Genomic DNA, 25,086 nt, shown 5'->3' on the forward strand with positions numbered 1-25,086 from the left:
GTGGCAGTCTGCAGAAGGGCCCTGCTGACCAGACTCCAACTTCCTGCAGCAGAACCTCCTGGAGCAATGGCTTAGCTGCAGCAGGAGCTCTGGCCCAGGTCATCAAATGCATCCTGAAGAGAAGTTACTGTCACCTGCTGCAGGCTCTCTCCTACGAAAGTCATCTCTGGAGCTGCCCTGTGCAGGGAACTGCAGAACAAGAGTTCGTAGACCAGCGGAGTCAACCAACTGCAGAAGCTACTTTCTTGCCACTTATAAGAACTATACCTTAGCTAGTTCTTGAGCTGTTCCTCTAACAAACACTACCAGGCTTTTCCCCCAGCACCACGGCAGTGCAGGCTGAGATCATGATGTACGTCCCCATGGGGTTTGTGCGCTTCCCCACTGCAGTCCTCTCTGTCTTGCACACACACAAAAAAAGTCACTTGGCCAGTTTTACCCCAAAAATTGGAGATAATTTATTAAACTTTATCACTGACTGAAAAAAGTCACTAATGTCTCTTATAATAAGTTAATGTTCTTAACAGAAAAACCCCAAGCCATAATTACTGCATTTGCTCAGACTCAATACATTTACTTTAACAGTACGGTACTCAATAGGTTCCCCTTCACAGAAGGGAGATTTCAACCACACCGCAAGCCTCCAAATCTTCCCCACTGCTCACTCAGACAAAATAAACTCCCCGGATGGCAATTTAGCACTCCAGCATGCCCCTCCTCTCCTCTGCAAACAGCAAGCATCATCCATCCACCTTCACCACCAGCAGTAGCAAAGGGGAGCTGGCAGCAGACATGCCACAGCTTTACAGCCACAGCCCAGGGTGGTCGTCAGACATGCTGCAGGGACAGAGGTCTCAGCCCGACCCCTCTCAAGGAGCTGATAAAGCACCCTAAGCAGCACAAGACTTCTCTAACCCAGACAGCACTCTGCGGACATGGGCAGGGCAAACACAACACCTGACAGAGTGCTCAGATGGCACACATGGATGCAGCTTCCCAGCACCTCCTCAGAGGGAGGAATACCAAACACTGCTCGCTCTGGTGGCACTGCATTCGTTGTCTCGCCTTGATTCCACAGACAGCCTTTGTGATTGTGTTCTAAACAGTGTCCAGGAAGACAGCACAGAAATTGTGAGTGTCCTTCTCCTTTCCACAGCCACCACCTTGCACAGCACTCACACAGCCCTGCAACAGTCCCTGGGGCTCACCCGTTCAAATCTTACCTTAACATACAGAACACTTCTCACTCACTGTATGTTTCAGCTTCTAAATTAGTAGTGCTCATGTGAAGGGACAAACAATTCTAGAAACTTCCTGCAGCCCAAGCACCCACAATCCTGGACCCAGGAGCACACCCTCCAGGGAGGTTCCCCAGGTGTGTGTTAAAGCTGCGTGGCTCCTCCTCAACTAAAGACTCCTCACAGCCAATGCATATAAGAGCTCTGCAAGATTTCCAAGCAGGAGTCAGTGTCCTAAACTAATTCGCTCAGAATGTTTTGCGGGAATTCTTCTGAGCTGTCTGCCTTTCATGCCTGCTCCCACACCCCCCAGCCCTGCCACCAATATGCACAAAGAAGTCAACAAGCAAGATTCAGAATGAAAAAAACCTGTGCACTTGACCATGCATACTCCTCACTACCAGAAACGTCTCTCCCTTCTCCACTCGCCAGCCGCAGGGAGGACATTTCACACCACTGAACAGTGGGTCCATCGCACACCTCGGGAGGCAGCTGTGGCCTTCAGCAAGGGGGGTGACAGACCCATGCTTGCAGCAGCTATCGTGACACTCTGGAAGCACACAGCTCTTTGGTCATTAACAGCAGTCAAAGCCATCGGCATCACACTTCCAATCTGTAAAAATAAACTCTCAAGCCAGATAGCTGCCCAAACCTTGCAGAAGCTGGACCAGCCCGCCCATCCACATGACCAGAGAGAGAAACCAACAAGCTGTTTTGTTACTCAGCAACCTCTATCATCCTCCTGCTTCCCCTCTTCATCCTCTTCTGTTTCTGTTTTAATCTGGGCCACTCCGAGCCGGTAGAGAGCATCGCGAATTACCACCTCCCCAGGCTGGCAGCTCTGTACGATCTCCTGGATCTGCCGATTCACAATTTCCCTGCTGGTGAGGAAGTCCATGAGGCGGTTGTAGAGGTAATAGTGCGTGGCGTTCTCAAAGGTGATGGGCCTTTGGCGGATGTTACTAGTTTTGCTGTCCTTGATAGCAGCGATGATGGCACTGTAAGGCTCCAGCTCTCGGCACAGAGAGATGCAGTGATGCCGAGCCGTTGGATCTCGGTGGTTGTTCTGCTCCGAACCTGTGTGAACAATTCGGCGTGCTGACGACTTGGTGATTGGGTGCTGAACAGAGTGCTCAGTCACGGTCATGTCTACGCTGTAGTGCTGGTCTAGCAGTTCAGGGCAGGACACATACTGGGAGAGAGAGAGAAGAGAGAGAGAGAGACGCACCAGGTAGAACAAGAAGCAACTTCCCCACAACTAAGAAGAACAAAGCAAAACCATTCTGCTGAACTCCAACCAGCACAATGACCCAGGACAGAGGGAAGGCTAACTGATTCAGGCTTCCCCGAAATGCCACAAAGGTGGTTCTGTACAGTCCCTCCTCGCTCATGTACCCTCACAGATAACCCCAAGGCACTAGCAACCCTCCTCTTCTCCCATTTCTCAAGTAACAGCAGTAGTTTGAGAGAAGTTGCTGTGTCAAAATAAGCTATGTGCTCCAAAGTTCATGATTTGAACTGTTACAATGCGCTTCCAGCACAGCTATTCTTATTAAGGAACATGAACCTAACACAATGCCCCAAGCAACACTTAACGCTTTCTGCTATGCTTAGAAGCTATGCACTGGCAAAGCTGTGAGTCAGGAGATACTTATCAGGTCAAATTATCTTGAGGCACAATGCAGGTTACATGTACTTTTTAAAAAAAATTTTTTTTTTTAAAACTTAAATCTCACTTGAAACTTTTCCATATTGGACTGGCATGGCAGAGTGGACATAACTAACCGTTGGAGGATCCATGGGGTCAGAGAAGCAGCCCTGGTTTTTCCCCCACATCTGGGAAGTCAAGCCAGGACAGCAGACGTCTGCACACAGTGCCACTGAGGAGGCTGTATCAACAACATACACTGGAGGCCAGTGACGTGAGGAAACCAACAAGTCCACATGATCCCGGGCATTTTCTCTTCTTACTATGTACTTTGAGCCACACACAACCTGGAAAGAAAAGAATTATCACCAAACAGCACAATAAAACTGAAAACTTATGGGAAAAATTACAGTCTTAAAAAAAAAAAAAATTAATCTTCCTTTCAGGTATTCCAGACAATCGAGTAACCAGACAGTTACTTTCTCTACAGATGTTCTGCTTCCTCCTCATGCACATTCACTTTATCCTCTTCAGGAAGAGGTGATTTTCAACTCCACCTCAGCAGCATCATCAAAACCAGGCTTCAGATCACTAGTTAATCTTGAAATCTCCTGTAGGACTGCTCATACTCCAAGCCCCTGAGGCAGTATGTTTCATTGCCAAGGCTCAGAGATGCCCACTCCGTTGCTTTTATTTAATGAGGGGGTTCCACACTGGTAAGCCAGATAATAGTGAATAGTAAAGCAAGAAAAAAAAACATTGCTGACTCCAGCCTTCCTTACCTGATGTGGACACACTTTGTAGATTTTCCCTCCTGTGTGATGAGCAGAGGGTTGTGTGATGCTTGTCCCATTTTGTACAAACTCATAGAGGGCCAGGAGGGAGTAGCAGAGCTGATCCTAGAAAATACAGGCCCCAGAGAAAGTCTGTATGCAGCTAAAATTAATAGGTTCCTCCAGAGAGGGAGAAGGCTGCAGGCACGGTCTCCCAAATCCTAATTTGCACTTCATCCAATAACTTCCTAATCCCACACTCAGTACCGTGAGGATGACAAGCAATCGATGCTGAGCCTGTGACAAGGTAATTACAGCCTTCCTTTCTTCTAGCCCACAAAGGTTCAATTTATTTCACCATGTGTAAGTTATCCTATAATCTGCAGGCACTCACTTCTAACCCACCCCTGCCCTTAGTGCAGTGCAATGAGAAGTCAATTATCTAGGATGGCAAGTGTGAATGAGGAAAAAGACAGTGAAGAACAGCTCTGCTCCTGCGGGCTCATATGTGGGCAAACAAGCCGTTACCTTCGTATCTGAAGCCTCCCAGGGGATGCCACACTGTGTCAGAAAGCTCTGCAGCTCTTCCTCACTGTAAGAGCTTATCAACTCAAGCCTGAAGTTTTCTTCCTGAAGGAGCCTCACCAAGGCACTCCCATTACCTGCAAAGGCAGGAAACAAGTCTCGGCACTCATTCTCAGCAGGGAAAGTCACGAAAGTAATTTCATCTGAAGACTACAGAAGCAGAGACTGCAAGACCAGCTGCCAGCAAGAGAAAGCCGTGCCTAGTCCTATTTATTTCCAAAGCTGTTCACAGCCCACACTTCTCTCAAACCCTTTGCTAGTGAGGTCACAGACTGAGTCCAGCACAGCTGCAGACTCCACGCGCACTTGTCTATCCTGTCATTTGTAACTTGCAAATGACTGGTTGGACTGATGTGAGGATAAACAAGAGACAGAAAAACACAGAGAAATGTGAGTGCAGCCTCCGGAATGAGCAGCTCCAGGCTCATCCTTCACATCTTCTCCCTGCTGCTTTCTCTGGAGCTCCACTTCCACAAAAGCCCATGTAGCCCTTCTGCAGCTCAACTATCTAGAACAGCTGCAGCCCTGTCTGCAAAGCCAACTCATATACTTGTTAGCCTTGCAAAGCCAGTTTTCTTTCATATACCTAATATCTAAACTGTTAAGGGAACCGGCTACTAACTAAATTTAACTCTCATACATCTGAGCTTATTCACCTCAAGGTTTCTTGTTACATGCAGTCCATGCCCTGGATATAGTGAATGTTGACAACACGGATCAGGACTAACACATCCATCTCCTAGTCTTTTTTCAAGTTCTCTAAAAACTTATTCATGACATGGTGATATTGAGATAGCAAGCCCTGCCTGCAGCTTTCACAGTTCAAGTATCAGTTTAACATGAAACAAATACTGACTGGCATTCAGGCTGTGCATGCATCCCTCTGCAATGAGGCCAGATCTCATGTGGGGTGCAGTGTTTTCATGTCCCCCATGTCTCAAACGTATCGGAGCACACCAGTGCATTCAAGCTTCACCAGGCAGGCCAAAGCTTAAACTGCTAAGTATCCTGAGAATAGCTGAACTCATCCCAGCGCTCTTGCCCTCTCTTAGCAGACATAATGTTTAAAGAGTCATGCAGTCATCAATTCTCAACTCTAAACATCACCAAAAGACTGAAGTCATTGCCACATAAAGCTCTCCCTTAATAACCACAACCTCAGCAGTTACCTGGCACTGCCTGTGCATCCAGGTTCTTGTCCTTCTCCGTATTGATCACCATTGCTCCTCTCATCAATGGAGGGAAGAAAGGAGCAACAATAGAGGCATCAAACTTTGTGATGGGGATGCTAGAAGGAAAAGCCACCTGCTCAATCACCTCTGTCTCCATTGTGGACCAGAAGTCTTCTACATTCACTTCACTTGATGACAAGAATTCTGGCCAAGTAAACTAGAAAGAGCAAGAAACACACTGGTCAAATATAAATAACCATTGTTCATTTGGTAGTTGCATGTCAACCTCACTCCAAGCATGAGGACTACCCAGGAGAGTGCTCAGCCCAAATATAACAAGACGATTTCAGGCTCCTAGAGTTCCCCACAATCACTTTCCATTATGTGAGAATCAAAACCATTTATTTGACATAAAAGCCAGACATGCTGCATACTACCAGTAGGGCTTTTTTCTCCATTAGAGAAGATAGCACCTGAAGGAAACTGCTGTTGAGGAAAAGAAAAAAAAAAAAAAGAATGCCTTTGTGTCAAAGGAAGAAGGCCAAGTTCACAACTTTCATCCAAGGTCCCTAATGCCAGTGGCTGCTGGACAACAGCTGTGGTCCAAGGACAGAGGATCTTGTTTTCCTCAAACCATACATCAACACCTCTAAGAGGAAGTGCAGGCATCACCACTCCAGCCACATCCTCTTGCCAGGCATCAGCATAAAACTGCTCACAAAGGTCTCGTGTAATTATCATGCATTATGAACACCAGAGTCAGCAAAAGTCATTATGATCTGCTTTGAACACAAACAGGATATGAAGTTTGTGAAAAGCCTACCTCTATATTTTTCAGTGCCAGGACATTTTCCACATTCCTCTGGGCTATTTCCACCTTGGGGGTTATGCCACAGATTCCACAGATCATATCATTGTAATCCCGGACTGTTAGGCATTCAAAGGCCCAGTAGCCATTGCACAGCAGTTCCTGGAGCTGAACCTGCTCATCAGGGCTCAGGCTTTTTTCTGGGGGGGGAGAACAAAAAAAAAAAAGAACAGAACATACCATTGTTACAGCTTTCACTTCCTAAAGTCAACAAAGAGGTAGAAGAACTCTCCTATGCAGAATAAAAACAAACCTGTCCTCCCCAGAATTGTTGCAAAGAACTGGTCACAGAGGTACTGTTGGGTTTAGGAAGTGATTTAACAGAAACATACCACACCAGAAGAGGTGAGGTTTGCCTTTTTATAACATAACAATCATCAGCAGGTCAGTTTCGTGTAAGTGCTACAATAAAAAACAAGAAGGAAAACCCACCAGTTTGCTCCTGAACAGAGTCGAGAATATTGCCAACAGCCACTCTGGGATCCTCTCCAAGTTTAATGTGGTTTCGGATTGCAAACAGAAGATCCAAGCTCACTAGCAACTTGTTACCCACATTGAAAAGGCCTGCAGTTAAAACAAGACAGTTACTGTCTGTAGGATTCCAGATCTTCCTCACAAAGAAATATATTCCTTACTGATACACAAAATACTCATATAAGTACGGTTCAGAGGATAATGGAAATAGGTGGATAGTGCTTCTGGGACCGCTCCTTCTGCCATTAGCAAGATTAGCTCCTTTCACAGACTTGGCTTTAAATTTAAAAAGCTACAAGGACCAGCAGCCAATCCATCTCCACAGCTCCACACTGCCTTGCAGGAGGCCCACTGTGACTGCCAGAAACAGCACTGTGCAGAGATGTCTTTGACTATGATCTCAGGAATTGCCATGCAGAAGTGAACATTTACCACTTACACAGATGAGACCCACACCAGCGAAGCAAGGCACAGTCTTCCTCATCAAAGCATTCATACATGTTTTTCTCACAAATATAAAGTTACTTGCAAAAGAAGCAGAAGAATAGCGCAAGTAAAATATAAGTCGAGTTTAACACATCGGGGCAGGCAACAGGCTTTTCTGTGCAAAGATGATACAATCCCAAAAAGCTTCTGAAAGGCTTAGACGGTAGTCATGCTGTAAGTTGGTATGCTTACATTTTTCCTACCTGTGTAAATATCAGTGAAGCTATGGAGGGCCAGACACTGCAGGTTCAAGCACACTTTGACCTGAGCTGTCACCACCTGTAATCTATTAGCTGTCAGCAGCCAGCACTCCTGAGGACCAGCAAGGGAACTGGAACAGACAATAACAGATGACTTAGCGAGTCAAGTCAACAGGTTTTTCAGTCCAGTCCTGCAGTAACCTAAAATGTTCTAGTTGAGATCAGTTCACTAGTACGTCAATCTAAACCAGTACACATCATTTCACACCAGAAAAAGAAAAAATTATGTTTTAAAATGGATTCCCCTGGCAGAGTCAGGTCACTGCTCACGTTCTTTTAACAGCACTACAGCATCTCTCCAGGTCCATACATTGGGCACATAGTATTTGAGAGTGGAGAAAATCTACGTCCCCAGCTGCCCTGGGAGAAGTGTCAGCCCTGTTGCTGCGGGCCACAAACGGTGACTAGTAACACATTCTACGTGACAGCCTGTCCCTGCACACACCAATTCAGAAAAGCCAGCTCCTCTACAGCACAGCTGCTGAGGGGGAAGTTGAGACAGGAAAACGCCAGTTGTGCCCTAGTGGCAGAAATACAGCTGTCCACCTGAGAAAACAGGAATCAAAGTCAAAGCTAGCTCCCTCCTGCTGGCAGGGGTTTCTTTAGAGCCTACGCAGGCGCATGCAAGAGGCCCACACTCGAAGCATTGCCTTCAGAGCACTGCAAAGTAGCCCAGCATTGAAGCAAGGACTTGCAATGCACAATGTCACAAGGTGAGGGACAGGATGGAAGATAGCACTGTTCTACAAAAATTACTGATTATAAAAAGTATCTCTGCTGGAAAAATCTGAATTAGTACTAGCCTGACCAAAGCAAACATCCTTAACTGGTATCAAGAAAATCTTTTTGGTTGGAGAAAGAAACACAACAGTGAAGTACCCGTTATTTTGCTGTAGGAAATGTTTCAACTGAGGCTTTCGGCAACAGAAGGATGTCTGGCAGACCCAGTGAGGAGACATCCTACTGGCTTCTGTACAAATATAGTTAAGGTAATCTAGCCTATACTCTGGTAATTTCTGAAACTCCTTCAGGTTTCTATTTGGATATTTGTTCCAAACAAAGATTCACTCAAGCCCACACTAAGCCATGAAAAGAACAAAAACATCATAAGCAAAAAGCTCCACACAGGAAATACTTAAATCAGGGAGAGAAAAGGGAAATCACATAATGCACATCTATAATCCCAGAATTTTGCCTCTGTCAGCCTCAAAACATCAGACTGAAAAACAAAGAAGGAATGACTAATGAAAAGATTCCGTTTCAAGAAAAAAATTACATTTAGACTTAGCAGTCACTCTTTGATCAAGATCTCCTGCTGTACAGAAATGGTAGCTATGATAAACTACACCGCACAGGAGACACAGAAACAGCTTATCGCTAACCAGCTAAACCCTTTCCACACACATGTAGCTTACTCAGTGTCACACCAGCTTCAGTACCAGGGGCTAAAGCAAATATTATTTCAGGCACGCTTGTAACATAGAATATCAGCACAAGATTGAAAGAGTCACAAGTCTAAAACAGAATCTTACTTCTGTCCCCCTTTGAACAATGGGCTGTTACAGAGGAGGCACTGCGCAGATGGAGACTCATAGTAGTTTGACCAGGAGGTCTGCTCTATGGTGACTGTCTCCTCACTCACGTTGGACAGGATGAGCCGCGAGCTGTTGAGTTCATGGATAAGCGTGAAGACCTCGGCCAGTTCCGATTCATTCTCTGGGATCTGCATTACCTTGCGTAGCAACTGCAAGGTGGATTGACGCTGGATCTCTTTCTGGGATGGGGTTAGGGGCTCGCTGGTGTTCAGCACATCAGACTGACCTGGACTGACCTCCTAGAAAGCAAGTCAAACACTCATATATTCAACTAAGCAAGCACAGGGATGAAATATTAAGAAGCCCAAAGAAGTCTTAAAAGGTAGCAGAAACACAGCAACCTTTGTACCCAGTAGACTTGACTTCTACTGCAGACAGTAGCTTCGAGCCTAAGTTACTTCACCAAAAATACCTTATTACAGCCCAGCCTTTCAGAAGCTCCTATAATACCTCTAAGACCGTCACAGATTTGCCACTAAACTGGAGCGTTAGTGCAGAGATGGAGGATCAAGAGGGTGAGAACAACCATCAACAGGTGTATAAACACTTCAATAATCCTGGCAACCATCACTGCCTTTCTCCACGGGTTATCAAGCACATTCTCCTGTATAACATGCTCAGACAGCCACAGCAGCCTGCACACCCCTCCAGAAGTTAGACAGGACAAGTGCTAAAGGAGAACTAGGGGCTGCGATGTACAGAATACACTAATCAATTACAATTGATCAACTATAGTCCTTAGACACCTCACCACATGTATGCTATCAAGATAAATGCACAAGCACAGGAGAATCAAACTCTAGGTGGCTCAGGAGAGCAAGAACACAAACAGGCTAATCTGTTTAATCACTTAAACTCTTCTGCCAACATTTCAACCTGGTTTTCTGTCTAGTCTAGCAATGAGATAAATGATCAGCCCAAAGCCCAGAGACAACAATGAACTGTGTGACAGAAATGTTAAACACATCTAGAACCAGAAAATAAGAGAAAAAAATAAATGAGGAAGAGACAAGCCGCATGCCTCTCAAAATGCAAGCTGAGCTAAGCGTACTGCTGTTCCTTACACAGCTGCTTATGTGTGAGTTTCACACAGGCCACTTCAGTTTGTTTGTTTTAAAAACACTACCCAAAGTTATGTTCTTCAAAATAAAAAAAGCAAATGGAAGAGTCATATTACCACACAGACTAAAATGTAATCTGTCTATATGCTGAGTGGACACTTCAGCTAAGAACAGGACAGCTTTTTTTCTTAAAAACCAAATAATTCTGTATGAGAAAAGCTAACCTTTGAAACTTCAAATGCAAAAAACAAACAAACAAGAGAATTCATTATTTACATCCATGTAGAACAGCAGACAACTGAAAAACATCTTTCTACAACAGAAAAAATACTATATCTAGAAATAAATTCAGGCTGGAAGTGAAGTTGCACTACAAACCTCTAAAAATAGGAAGCTCTAGTAGAAGATGTACTAACTCGATTCACATTAGCCACAAAATGGTCACAAAGCAGAGCATATTTGGGAGTTTCTTGATGAAGTCTGAAGTTCAACAAAGCTGACACAACAAATGTAACTTCAGGGGTAATTTCCCCAGCACATACCAACACATCATAAGCATTTTTAAGCTACAGAGACATCCAGTGGTGGAACTGAATGCACTCAACTCTCGTTCTGAGCCTGAAGCACTACTGTCACAGGAGTTGGACAGTACAAACATCATTGCGAGTATTTTCAGTAGGATATTATTCTGTTAGAAAAGCTCACCATAATGAAAAAAGAAAAAAAGAACACATTCCCACGGGAACTTGCAAATTAAGGTGCTTCCCTGCCCACCCCACAATAGCTGTTTGGCAATACAAACTATTCCGAACCTTACCAGGGATTTTGCTGTTTTCTCAGCTCTGTCTTTAGCAAGATTGTATCCACAGCTCGGACAGATTCGGGGCTTGTGCCTGTTTGTATACACGTAACTACAAGAGGGGTTCTTGCATTTCCCTCTGCCACGTGACGTTGCCAATCCCAAATCCTGAATGACACAAAAAAAGATGTTTGCTGACCTTGACTTTTAGATGCCTACAAGATTCTAAAAAAGTCTGCTTGAACATCATATGCTTTTTCACCACTTTTTAACACCTCATTTAAAGGTCAAATAGCAGGCCCTGTCACTTTGCACAGAATATTTTAATTTGGACTCAAACTTATTTTGGGGTCAGTTCCAGAAACCACAAACACTCACACATTAAACTCATTCAGAAACCACTGATCCTGCCTACCAAACTCAAGGAGGGGATGGAGATTATGCTAGGGCATGAAGAAAAATCCAATTCTTAACAAGGTCCCAAACATGACTGCAATAGAGTACAGTCACTCTGGATTAGGTCAACAGGTGACATACAAAGAACAGATTGTCTCACATTAAATATGAGACACATTTCTGCAAGTCAGTAAAAAGGAAGTCACAGAACGGTCTCATCCCAGAGATGACACTCCGCACTGCATAAGTCAGACCACCTGAAAAATTCTCACCAAAGTTACGGTGCAGCTGTACTTGTAGGACGGGAATATGTCTGGTTTGACCTCCACTACTTTAACCTGAGATGCCCTGCTGGTCAAAGCACTCTGGAGCTGGAGATAGAAAGCAGAAAAAACAACACCCATGAAACACCTAATACTGAATACATACATCCTGTAAGCAATACCTATTAGCATTTTTTACCCCCAAGTAATCAATTAACATTCATTTAATATCAGAGGACCACAACACACTGTTTTGCATACTAAGGGATTACAATTCAAACAGAAGCATTCCAGCATCTTGGCATACTGAGTCGTATTTCACAGGTGAAAGACTCTGTACTCAGTTGTATTGGGTCTGGCTGAGATGGAGTTAATTCTCCCCACAGCAGCCCTCATAGTGCTGTGCTGTGTATTGGTAGCTAGCAAGGTGTTGATAACACACCAGTGTTTTGGCCACTACTGAGCAGTGCCAGCACACTTCAAGGCTGTCTCTCCAACATTTCTTCCTCCCGTCAGCAGCAGGCTGGGGGTGGGCAAGATCTTGGGAGGAGACACAGGCAGGACAGCTCACCCAAACTGACCAAAGGGATATTCCATACCATACGACATCTGCTCAGCAATAAAAAACTGAGAGATAGGGGGAGGAACGGGGTGGGGGCCTTTGGGGTTCTTTTTGGTTGGTTGGTTTTTTTATGTTTGTCTTCCAGAGTAACCAGTACGCATACTGAAGCCCTGCCTCCCAGAAAGTGGCTGGACATCGCCTGCTGATGGGAAGTAGAGAATAATCTTTTGCTTTGCTTCCGCGCACGGCCTTTTGCTTTTGCTACATTAAACTGCCTTTATCTTGACCCATGAGTTTGGGATCATTTTTTCCATCTTAATTTTCTCCTCTCCCTGCCCTGCTGAGGAGGGAAGTGTTAGAGTGGCTTGGTAGGCACCTGGCATCCAGCCATGGTTAAACCACCATATCAGTACTGCATGTCAGATTATCAGAGCACTAGCAGATCCTCAAAACATCTTCGGGAAGTAGCTGGGGGGTTCTCAAAGCAGCCAACAGAAGGATTGTCCAACAGCATCTATCAGCTCAGTTCCTACACTCAGCCATCTAGCATCCGTGCTGCCTCCAAGCCATCTCATAAAAAGTGTTAGTCCCAGATCTCAGCATCATAAGGCTGCTACATTTTTATGTTCTATTTCTCACCACTCAGGTCATATCCCTCACCAATGAAAAAAAAATCCAAAAGGAAAACAATACGCATTTGAAGAACAACTCATAGGTACCTTTCGCTCCTCGGCACTTGGCGGCTGCAGAACCGACTGACCCAGTTGTTTCAGTGTACTGGGCTTCAAGCCCGATGTTCTCACAGGGGAATGCTTGTCTTGAAGGAGGAAAAGGATGCAGCAGGTTACTTAGGAGAAAAAAGGTCCTGTTTCATTCTGACATCTTTGGTAAATGCCACCATAGTCATGTAAGATTTTTCCTCTGAACTTGAAATGACCCAAGCAGGTGTTTCCCTTCAGAAACATCTTATTATTTGACAGAGACCACTTCAATGAGATGAGGAAAGACAACCACTCCCAAATCATACCACTGAATACTGCTCTTACCGGTATTTGCAAAGGCCTGTCTGTTGCTAGGCTGCTCGGTGCTGGCTTCTCGCCCCGCACTGGCAGGTGCGGGCAGAATGGCTCGCATGGGTCTTGCTGCAGCCAGCAAGGAGGGCTTAGGTCTTGGTTTACTCTTTACTTCTTGTCCTTTGTGTGTACCAGCTGGAGCATCAATTCTGAAAGAGAAGAGCTACAATTGGAAAAAAAAAACTCTCTCCTCAGCCTCAGTTTTCTTCTCTTCCCTGAAGAAGGGAAAACCATCATAGCTATAGTGGTAAAAAGGAGAAATAGTGCTAAGGATACATCTGTCCTGTGACTATAATTTAATTGTCACTTTAAAAAAAACACTAGCTCTGATGGACAAAACAATCTCAAAGGAACAATCCTGAACTGGCAGAAAACAGACAGTAAACAGAAGAGGTCTTACAGGAAGCACTGCCAAAGAGCCTTCAATTTCTTGGATTAGTCCCATCAGCACACAACAGGCATCATACGCTCCCGTAACATATGGAAAACTGACTCACCCCACTGGCTTTTTTGCAGAGGCATTTGGACTCGGCACCTCAGAAGACGGTGGCATCCCCAGCCCTACGCTATCTTTTTCTGCCTGCTTCAAAGAAGAGTCTCCTTGCCGTTGGCTGTCTTGACCCAGCATCACTCCGACAGCACTCCCTCTGTCCTCAGCAAGCACGTTGTTTGCAAGAAGGTGAGCCTCAGAGATGATCACTTCCTCCCACTCTGTCTCCTGCATTTGCCCTCCAACAGGCACAGCATTCAGCAGCTGGCTGACAGCTTCAGAGCTTTCCAAGGCAGACTTAGAGGTACTCTCACTAACAGCTGCTGGTTCTGCGAATATCGACTGTTGACCTCTCTTAGCAGCCGGAGTTTTAAGAGAGGTGCCTGAATTTGGCTCAGATTTGCTTTTTGGTTGCTTTTCCTGGAAACAAAGAGATAGTCACATTTCAGAGCTTTAGGCTTTCACAGACAAGTGAGTTCCCTTCACATATGCCAGGTTTGCCAAGGCCTATTTAATGCTGGATCAGAACCGCCAAATCCTTAGCGTTTAAGCAGTGAACTGTACAGGAACAGAAAGACATCATCTCCTATGACAGCAAAGTCCCTGTTAACATTTTATCTAGCCTCCTGGCCCTTCATGTATTATTTTTAGACACTGTTTACTTTGAAGAACCAGTCTTTCTTCAACTCCCTCAAATACCACCATTAGCATCAACCTCACAAACACACCCACGACCCTCTGTAACAAGGACCCACCTCCTACACTCCCCTTTCACAGCTTCAGCTCTCTGACGCTGTCTGTTCTTCCACACTATCGAGGAACCAAAGGGATAGCGAACTTCTATCTTTTGGATAAGTGCATTCAGAAAAGTATGCATTTGAGCGAGTCAGGAAACAGAGAATTACTCAGGAAGCTTTTTCAACTTAAAGAAAAATGTTACCATCAAGACTAAGGCTACAGAAGCCATGTATTGGAGTCAACAAAGGTATGATGGAACACTGAATCGGAAATATGCAAAAAGATAATCAGAAATGAAATCAAGAGTTTCTGGCATGATAAACACATTAATTCTAAGCTCTCTACAGAGTTCATACTCAGAAGGATCATCTAGTTTTTTAAAAAACAGGCATCTTCTAACCTAGTGCCTTTTCTTTCTAAGGAACAGGAAGGTATGTATATATTTAGTTTCAGTTCTATTGATGTTATTACTGGTTAAAAAAACTGCTGGTGCATGTTTTTCCCAAGGCATGACACCATAAAAACAAGTGAAACTATTTATGCAAACAAGTTCCCAAAAGAGCAAAATAAAACTGAAAGCCAGAAAGAAAACTCCCTCTAAAACCTTTCAGTTCTGATCAATGTAGGATTTAACAGGAGCAGGCATGTCATATTCAGGCAGAAACACATTACTGCAGTTAGCCATCTAGCTACTTCAGCAGGTTTACAGAACAAAAGCTAAGAAGCCATCATGGCTATTTGTATCCTACCATGTGGGAAGCCCAGCCATCGGCTCAGACACTACAGAGCCTGTAAGCTGCCTAAAAAAGTTCTTGCCCCTAAATGCTCAATGGATCTAGATCTAGACACAAAACAAAGGAGGTTCAGAACAAAGCCACATAAAGCCACTGAACGTCAATGCAAATTTTCACACTGAGAACATCCTTTAACGTGTGCCTGAGGAGCCTTGTTTCAGACAGAAATTTAATGAATGCACATCTGTTCAGAGCTACTAATTACCATGACATTGCCAAGGTTTAATGAGCAAGCATTTTTTGCTATATACAGCTAGCAGAGACACCAATTACTTAAGTAGAGTCGGTGTCATGTAGAGAAAGACTTTTCCACTCAAACTTCACAACTCCACCAACATCTGGGAATTTCCTTCGAGCAAAAGGTCAGAACATCATGAATGATCAGACACATGGCCATGAGTCATAAATACCCAACAGCACTTCAGCTTCCACTAGATCAACTTTATTAGTTAGCTCCCAAAGGATCATATACCTACTATAGTTGAGAATTGCTCCTCCTTTCTGTCAAAAAAGATGTTGAAAGACCACAGAAATCCTCAATTTGTAGAACTTCAAATGCAGATAAATAACCACAAAACAAATGTTTCAACCAAATCCCTGAGTTTATAATGCAGCTTATAATCCCTGCCTATAACACAGGCAGAGGGCCAGAAGAACGTGTGTCCTCGCAATGAGAGTGTTACCAAATGCAGCCCCGTCTATTCTGACACCATTACAAGCAGCATCTTTACCCAAGGTGTGGTGATTTCGGGTCTGTCTCACCTTGGCCGAGTGTCCTCTGCAATGTTGATTTGTTCCAGCACAAGCACTGGAACACAAGTGCAGGGATCAATTCTGGCATATCTGACCTCCTCTGCTAGATCTATGGGTCTAGAAATATCACAGGCATTCACAAAACCAGCACTTTTTGTCTGAAAATCAGGGAAGCAAAGGCAAATTTACCTTTGGGATCCATTTCCCTCCCAGGAAGTTCCCACATGTTGGGCATTTTGGTGGCTTATGCCTGGTGACGTAAGTGAAGGAACAGCCAGGATTGGTGCAGTTTCCATGTCCCCTGCGAGTATAGGTGGTTGTCTGAAATGAGAGTTGTCAATAATTTCTCTACAGAGCTGAAAAACAAAAAGCTGTGCTCGTCATAAGCACTTTACAAATGTTATTCAGCTAATCACCAGCCCTCCACTATTATTCCTTTTACTGATCAACCACCACACAGCTGGATCAGAGTGAGTCAGCACCATAACTACTCCGAGTCTAAATGTTCAGTCTATGCAAGAGCCTTCACTATTACCAGAATTTAGGTCAAATTGCAGAGCAGAGATTAACAACACATACAACCTGCTGGAGAAGCTAACCTTGCATTTACAGTGATGTAATAGTTCTCTTAAGTAGAAGTCATAATAAGATGGTATAAAATGATTCAAACAGCAGTCCACAGTGAGGCAAGATATAACAATGGGGCAACAAGACTTGAAGACAAGTGCTCATGATACAGAGGCAGTTTTCAGCAGTAATTTGTTGTTGTATGCAGTGGTCAAGTACTCCCTGGTGCTTTACTGTAACTTGCAGTAAACTACTGTAACACCAGCAGCACCACCAGGCACTATTTATAAAGACAACTAAAGCAGAACCTGTCATCTTTGCTACGGCAACTGCATCAACACATTGAGTTTTTGTCAGCACAGCACTTCTCAATATTCCATACTCGACACTCCTGAGGGAGTTGCTGTGCTGTAAGTCCCTAACTAAGTATTCTTTTTCTAGAAGTGCAAGTGCTTCTATCAAGGAAACGCGACAATTTAAGCTAAGCGCCTCTCCTCAGGAACAAAAAACTGAGGTATTTCCATTCTCCCTGAGACACTTGGAAGAATATCACACTATGCACCACTATAAATATCTGCAGTGTTCCACCAGCGGGAAGCATAGAGGACCTGGAAAACAGAATTTGATGTGAGCTTATACAACACAAGGAGCTGCAGCGCTGACTGTACCATGAAGTCCTACAATGACTACACAAACACAGGTAGCTGGAGTGGTTAGATTAGAGAAATACTATTCTTCCTCATGCAACAGGCCACACAACTTTTTACACGGGTTCTCAAAATCTGGCCAAAGCAACAGCCACCCACGAGACTGGGGAGCTCACGTGTTCCTGACAAAGAGCAGTCTTGCCCTTAAAGGGATGGAAACTGGCATTTTATGAAGACAAGTACACATCCAAGTAGAGGACACAGATGGCCGAGCAGACCCTGAAAAGGGCAACGCAGACACTGCTGTTGGCAGTTGTGATAGCATTATCTACTTCATCTGTTTGAACTCCTCGAGGAAGAAGGCAGCAGAAACAGAACCGTGTAAGACACTCTAGGAAGTCAAAGACCCCCATTAGCATACACAAGGCATAAAACCAGGGACAAGAAATATAATCAACTGACATGATGACTCCAAATTGGATTAAGAACTGGACCATGATCAAACCCTTCTTACTCTAACATCATTAAGACAAACCTACACTAATATACCCATACCTTAAAATACCATACAAGACTGAATTTCTTACCAATTTAATTGATGCTGGATTCTCCACAACAGAATGAGCTGGCAAAGGTAACATAATAAACTGTGCAGCGGGTGTGGAGGAGCTACTCTCTTCAGTATCCTAAAATGAAGCCAAAGGGAAAATACATGCAGAAAACAAGAGACATGGTGACCTGTGTCCCACCCTCTCATGAATGCTACCACTGAATGTATGTCTTGAGGACTGACGAGACCAGAAAGCAGGAAAGAAGAGCAATCATTTCAAAAGCAATGGCCTTACCAGGTCTACTCTGGGAATTATCAAACCCTTCACAGTCTGAAACTGAAAACAGCAGATCCAATTCTTCACAGAATAAAGTTTTCTATAACTGATCTCTAACACCTCATCTTAAAAGGACTCCCTTCTACTTCTCTGCAACCAAGGAAACAGCTATCAAGAGCACAGATATAACATTTATTCTCCCAAAAAGCTTGTAGTCCAACTGTGAAACCTACCCCAAGTATTGTTACAAAAAATATTTTAAAAAACCTCAAGCAGTCACGTTAAGATACAAGTGATATCAGAGTCAATCTGCAAGCAGAGACACTGTAATCACTGAGTTACAAAAGTTGCTGCTTCCCTCAGCACTGAGTGTAAGTATGCCGGGCAGTACAGGATCTCCTGCAGCCACCAAGGATCTTATGTAAAATGTGTTAAACAGCCCTGGATGTTTCAGGCAAGATACTGACAGGAGTCTGCGTGTCACCAGAATAACTTACCCTCCCGGTCACCACGGTCACCACAGACACACCATCAGAAACCTGAGGACGGGCCACAGCGATGCTGCCATTGGAGATGTCTGTGGAGCTGCTAACGAGAGTCTCTTCAATAACTACCCGAGCTGTCTGATACGGCTGCCCTTCTACTTCCAAAGAAGCCTCATCCAAGAGGATATCTCCAGCCACTTTCTCTGTCACAGGCCCAACATAGTGAGAGAGAACCTCTGACGCAACCACTTCTTCCACAGCATCCTGCTGACCAAAGGAAGCAGTCTCTTCTGCTAGTCCTTCAATGGCAATGCACTGCTCCGAAATGCCAACGTGGCTGGAGTCCACGGAAAGGATGTTTTGCACAGCATCACGGGAGACATTTGTGACATTAGTGGAAGCCGTTAACCCTTCAGATGCTGCCTGACCCTGTGTCACACACAGTTCCAGTGACTGCCTGTTCCTGTCCTCTTGAAGAGTGGTTTTGGGAATAATTATATAATCTGAGCGAGGAAGAATCTTACGGAAACCTGGAATGTCTGGAACTACTGCAGTTCGAGTGGACACCTTGGAGTTCTGTTGGCAAAAACAGAGTGGGGGATAAATGAATATGAGAAAAGGAAGAGATTCAGTTCTGCTATTTTAGTGCCTAAATTCAAATGGTTTCCTGAAGTAGTTTGCTGGGAATTTCTTCACATGACAGAGCTTGCAGTATCCCTCTCAGCCCTGGTTTTATCATCCACTTTACCATCAATCACCCTGATGACAAGACACAAAAATAACTACCATCCCCGTCAGCGGATACTAGACGTATCCACCTTGAATTTCAAAACATTATCGCTTGACTGAAGAGAAGGCAAAGGAAGAGGCAATGGCTTCGCTCACTGCTCCTTTATAGGCTGGCCCAAGCAGAAATACAAACTGGAATCTGCAGTTAACTGCTTATGCAGCATTTTGTGTGGGAGAATCACTTAAGTGCCTCTCTCTTCAGACAGTAAAGAACTGCCAGAAAGATGACTTACCGGGTCCAATCCCTCTTTCTCTAGCTTGGCTTTCTCCAAGTAATAGCTTTTTTCAGCCACACTGAGCAACCTCCAGCTCTCACTGATCTTTTTGTTGATTTCAGATTGAGGGAGGTGGGGAAGCTCTTGCTGTACTTTCAAGTAAATATCATAATAGTAGAGGAGGTAAGCAGATCTGAAACACAACCAGAGACTGAAAAGTTAACGTCATTCTACATAAATTCCTTTGGAAAAAGGAATCCACAAGGTTTACATTTGCCTCAAGGTCAAATTACAAACATGTTACATTCAATTCTACTTGTAAATGGATTTTTTAACCAAATGAAAACTAAGAATCTGAGGAAACTCTATGCAGTAAGAAGAAAGAGCCCAAGGCAAATTATTCCAGGGGACACAAACTTCAGATTGAGCAACAGTAGCATCCATAAAGGCAAGGATGTCAGAGCAGGCCCAAAGTGTCAAGCTACTTTTTTATCTGTGAAGGTTTACACTATGAAGTATTCCAAGTTCACTCTTATCAGAAACAAGGAAAATTGCTCCTACGCAGGTGCTAAATGGAGACAGAAAGAACTTACCTAGGCTTTTTGGCTTTTTCTCCGTGCTCGCCAGTACTTTTATATTTCTTTTTCTTCTTAGATGGCACTGGCGATGCGTAAGTGTAAGTGCCCTCTATTTCCTCCATTACCACAGTTACTTCAGTGCCATCATATGGGGCCTCCATTGCTAAAAATACATATTTTATGTTATGCACTTGCCAAGTTACACAACATTTCTCCCAACAAAATCTGCTCTTAATCACCTTTGTAAAGCAAAAGCATCATTGGCATGTGAGCTTGACTTTAACTAACCAAGATAACTACATGCTGGCTATTTACCTATTTTTAGAAGAAAACACCTTTACTACCATGACCTCAATATCATCAGTTCAGCGCAGACACACTGCATCTGCACTTGAAAGCTACAATTCCCCAGGAACCTCTCAGATAAGTTTGGCAATCTAGAACGAGCCTTACACCCAGCAAGCACGTGTCCAGCTACCAGATATCGCCGCCACGCTCACAAAAAGCCAGGCCAGAGACTGAAGCAGCATGGAAGCCTCATAATCCTCTTACCCACCAGAAGATCTCCAGGGCTTCTCACTTAACACGGATGACAGCTCCAGCCTCTGCAGCGCTGGGAAGCAGAGAGGCCACGAGAAGCCTCAGAAGATAAGGGGCAACTCTACCTGCGCTCAGGTGCAGCCCACGCCCGAACCGCACCTCGGCCCCACGCAGTCGCTAATCCCGGGCAAGCCGAAGCCCGTTAAACCGAGGTCCCGTCTCCTCCACAGCGCCCGAGACGAAGCGGCGGGGTCCCCTTCGGCCCCAGTGAACCTTCCCCCCATCCCCCCGTCCAGGAAAGGCCCTGGCGCCTCGGCCACTCACTGGGCAGCACCGGAGACGAGCGGTCGGACAGGCAGCGACCTGCGGTCACGTCCCAGCCGGGGCGCAGCGGCGCGGAGGAGGCAGCGGTGGAGCTACGGGCCAGCCGCATAGAGAAGAGCGGGCGGACGGGCTAGGCGGAGCGGGCCGCCCCGGCATGCTGGGCCGGCTGCCAGGCCGGGCCCGGGCCGCGGGTCGGAGCGGGACAGCACCGGAGCCTTCGCCTCCGCGGCCACCCGCCGCCACCGGAAGTGCTCGCGGCAACAGCATCCGGGTCGCGACGTGACTGCTGGAGGGGCGGGGCCACACCGGTGGGAAGGGCGGGGCCGGGCGCTGGGAAGCGGCTGGAGGGAGGCGGTGCCGGACGGCAGCCGGGAGGGGTCAGTTTTCCCGCTTGGGCGTGGCGTTCCCTCGCGTTGTGGCGGGAAGGAGCGCGCGGAGGGAGTGAGGGGAGAGGCGGCGCGCGCGGCCCTTGTTCCCGCCAGTTCTCCTCAGGGCGGTGTGGGGAGGCGCGAGCTAGTCGTGTGGGGACGCTGCACAATTAGAGCGCAATTAGCAAAGGGCTCAGGCCGCTGAAGCGGGGAGTGCTCTCTGCAGAAGTAGCACCGTATTCGTGCATTTCTGCAGGGGTGCTAGGCAGACTTTTAGTCTGACTTTCTGCGGCTGTTCTCCCTGTGGGTCTCCTCAAAGCAGCAGGTACAGGCCTGGCCCCTTCCCCTCACAAAGCAGAGAGGCTCCAGTGCTCCTTGGCTCCCATAACATCAGCCCACCAATGCAGTCAGTCCCGCTTCCCCGTTCCCGGTGATGAGGCAGATGAAGTGGCAACCTGAACTCAGGTCCAGCTGAAAACCCAAGAAAGGTCGGTGCTGCTCGACTAAGTTGGTGGTTGTTCTGCAGCCAGCTGGTTGTACAGCCAGCGCTGCGCCGCCACCTCACCATGAGAGCCGCCAGAGACCTTCCTGTCAGGAAACAGCGTATCGTATCGCCCAGGGTGCAATAGCAACTCCAAGTATTCATGAGATCTTTGGGTGCCAGCGTTTCTTTATAAACATTTTGCTCTGAGTTTTAAAGAATAAAAGTTTCCATACACAACAAAGGCACTGTTTTCTTGGTTTTCATGAACACTACAAAGCAGCATTTTGCGCCCCAGGGAACAAGCGGCCCCACAGGACTCTCACCCATAACCCTCTTCCTTTGAACCTTTTGGAAAGCGGGATATTGTGCAGCTATTGCTTTAACACGTTTTTCAAATTACACATTTTGGCTTTTTTCTTTTATTCATGTCTATTTCTGTGTTTTACATCATGACTTCTAACTTTAGAGAAATGTAAACCACATCTATCTCGTGTCTTCTCAGATCTTGGAGGAGCAGAAAGAGGGCTCCTCTTCTCGAGTAAGTCATTAATAAACCCCACAAAGCAGTGATGTGACAGCCAGTATTAAATCTGCAGCCAGTTATTTATTCTCCTCAAGTCCCGCAGCCGTTTATGTGCTCTGCTAGTGTTTATGTGCAATAATTGGTGACAAACTGTTCTGCGTCAAACATGGCCCGGCTTCATCCAACCCATGCGCTTTGCCGAAGCTCCATACTTTTATTTGGATCAATATACGACTGCTAGAATTTTGTTGGAATTATTACCTAGCCACATGAAAAAAAGAAAAAAGGCTTATTGGCTTTACGGGACAACAGAAAAAAATAATTTAAAAGAACTTGACGGAAAGCAGCCGTGTTCCCCCCATCGTTCATGGAGGAGTTTCTCATGACATTAGAAACTAAAACTCTTTCCTAAATTGGGCATTTTGACTCTTCCATGGACCTGCGGCTTTATCTCAGAAAAGTGATTTTAACAGCATGTAAATTATTTTAACTATGCTGTAATAGTATTTTGACAAACAGGGGAAGCTGCTATGTAGCGGTATCTATTGTAAGCCCGAGGAAAGCTACAGAGGAGTACCTGCTGTGCCAGGAGGGAAAGGCACTCTCCCCCAGGACACTTTATGCATCATTACCTCAAGAAATGAAAGGTAACGATGGAGATTACACAGGGATCTCCCCTTTCATTTCCCTGATAAAGCACAAGGGCCCCTTTGAAGCAATTCAAAGGCACACTGAACTACAGCAGGTACCAACATTTATTTTTGAAGAGTTGACTTCAAAGTCTGCTTAAATAGATGAAAAATCATAGCAGATTATTATTAGTTTCATCCGTCTCCATCTGCACAGCTTTCCAAGGCTCAATCCGTTCTCCTATTTAGTCGACATAACATTGTGCAAGTAATGCAGGGCTGAAGCATCTTTTCCGGGTGCAATTTAACATCATCCCTGTGTCCCCCGTCATGCAGCACCAGTTTCCAAGAGGCTTTCATGACGCCAGCCCCCCTGAAACAAAAGCTATGTGAGACTGGGACAGTGTGGTGGCGAAGAGGAAAACGCTGCCAAGAACTTGGGGGGCTCGTTTTCATGGTGGAGGTGGGGGGCTTCAAACCCTGATGGGACCTCGGAGCCTCGTCGATGCGCACAGGGAGGCGTGCAGGGGATTTTGGAGCAGTCAGGTGGAGCTATTATCAGCTATAATAACCAGGGACAATTTTAATTAGTCCTTGAAAGTCATTTTAAACCTCCCAGAGATTTGCTAGGACACTGCACTGGTAGTGGTTTCCTTTGAGAGCAAACACACGCTGAAGTAGTTCCTCTGTGGCTCTGCACACAGCTGCTACAGCTCCCGTTTCACCCCGGCGTTCGCGGTCTTTCTGCCGATAACAACTGCAACAGCACGATAGAACAGCATTTGGAGGACTGGAGACAAAGAAGGAGCATCTGCTGTCTGCAGAAGGGTAAAGGAGCCCTATTCCCTCAGAAATGTTGCAATCCAGAGCTTACTATTTTTAAAATGGCACCAGTGGAAAAGCAAAAAAGGGATTTGTTATATTTCTGATGAATTCCGGTATGTTTGGGAGCTGTTTGCAAGAACAAACATCAGGGATTTCAGAAATGTTAACATTTTCAATGATTCTAATTATATACACGGGTTTCAGGGTGGGTGGTGGTTACAAAACAACAAAACTTTGGCTCTTAAATGTGCCTGTCTTTATTGAACAGGTAACTCACGGCACAAAATTATCGAACAAGAAAAGGGACAGAAAGTGATATACTTGATTTAGGTAGGAAAAGGTATCTTCTTGTTTTATCCAAAGCAAAGCGGCCATTAAACCGAGAGACTTATTGTACCATCTCCCATTTAATCTTCCAGGACCATAAAAATTTCGGTTTCTCTGTGAGGCTGCTATACTCACACATAGTTACTTGGGGTTTCTGTGTTTATAAAACAGAACCCGCCTCTCTTCTTTGAAATTGCTTTGGTTTCTGAGTCGCCATCCAGCCAATCTATTCAACAGCAGCCAAACTAGCACATATTTTACAGTAAGCAAAATAAGTTTCTTTCAAAAAGGTTACATAAAACATTTTCAAGACATTTATTCCATTTTTTCCTAAACAATAAAATAGGAGCAATGAGTCATATTACTTTTCTATTCTAGTTATTTCAATGAAATTGTTAAACAGGCTTAGAGGTGACCTTCATATTTTAAACTAAAATTTGATCTCTACACGGTTTTCTACTAAATGAGGTATAAAAATATTATATGTTAGGTGATGAAAATAATGAAAGCTATGAGAATAGGCACAGTTAAAAAGACTGTCTAGAGAGTTTATGAAGAAGAGAAACCTAGTGATACATTTGTGTAAAATAATGAACAGTACAGAAAAGTCTAGGCAAGCATTCCCAGTCCTTCTTTATTGCAGATAAAGGAAAAGGGATAGCTTTTGAAATTGAAAATTCTAATTTCATTCAGGTTTGGGAAGTTAAATGGAAGCATAACCATTCAAAGCTCACAGGAAGAAATACTTTGCTGGCAGTTGATCACAGAGCAGCACAGTACATGAGCAGGTATCCAAAACCCCCTGAAACTTCATACGGATAATGCACCCATCTGGAAAACTACGTCAGGATAAACAAATAGGAGTGAAAGGATTTCCTGTTTAAAGAATAAACTCACCACTATCTAAAGGACTCAGAAAAGTTACCCAAG

At 45.0% G+C, this 25,086-nt stretch overlaps 1 protein-coding gene across 1 annotated transcript; it reads right to left on the reverse strand.

The window, feature by feature from the left end:
- Positions 1–425: 425 nt before the first annotated feature.
- On the reverse strand, positions 426–21,250 carry HMGXB3 (HMG-box containing 3). The gene is made up of 20 exons (XM_075766196.1): positions 21,001–21,250; positions 20,152–20,299; positions 19,577–19,751; positions 18,567–19,130; positions 17,830–17,928; positions 16,218–16,349; positions 13,751–14,163; positions 13,227–13,402; positions 12,900–12,997; positions 11,628–11,726; positions 10,978–11,127; positions 9,037–9,338; positions 7,448–7,575; positions 6,717–6,848; positions 6,240–6,424; positions 5,414–5,633; positions 4,188–4,321; positions 3,669–3,785; positions 3,024–3,233; positions 426–2,430 (listed from the first exon to the last, which is right to left on the reverse strand). The coding sequence occupies exons 1-20, from the start codon at positions 21,107–21,109 to the stop codon at positions 1,960–1,962; spliced, it is 4,062 nt and encodes a 1,353-aa protein (XP_075622311.1). The 5' UTR covers positions 21,110–21,250; the 3' UTR covers positions 426–1,959.
- Between the last annotated feature and the right edge of the window lie 3,836 nt (positions 21,251–25,086).

Source organism: Balearica regulorum, chromosome 14 (genome assembly GCF_011004875.1).
Source record: "Balearica regulorum gibbericeps isolate bBalReg1 chromosome 14, bBalReg1.pri, whole genome shotgun sequence".
NCBI lineage: Eukaryota > Metazoa > Chordata > Aves > Gruiformes > Gruidae > Balearica > Balearica regulorum.

Coding starts and splice junctions, on each gene's coding strand:
- HMGXB3 (XM_075766196.1), bottom strand. CDS start 21,109: ATGCGGCTGGCCCGTAGCTCCACCGCTGCCTCCTCCGCGCCGCTGCGC. Junction 11,128..11,627: donor ACAGCTGCACCGTAACTTTG/GTGAGAATTTTT, acceptor TGTGTCATTCAG/GATTTGGGATTGGCAACGTC. Junction 9,339..10,977: donor AGAAAACAGCAAAATCCCTG/GTAAGGTTCGGA, acceptor CTTGCTTTCTAG/GAGGTCAGTCCAGGTCAGTC.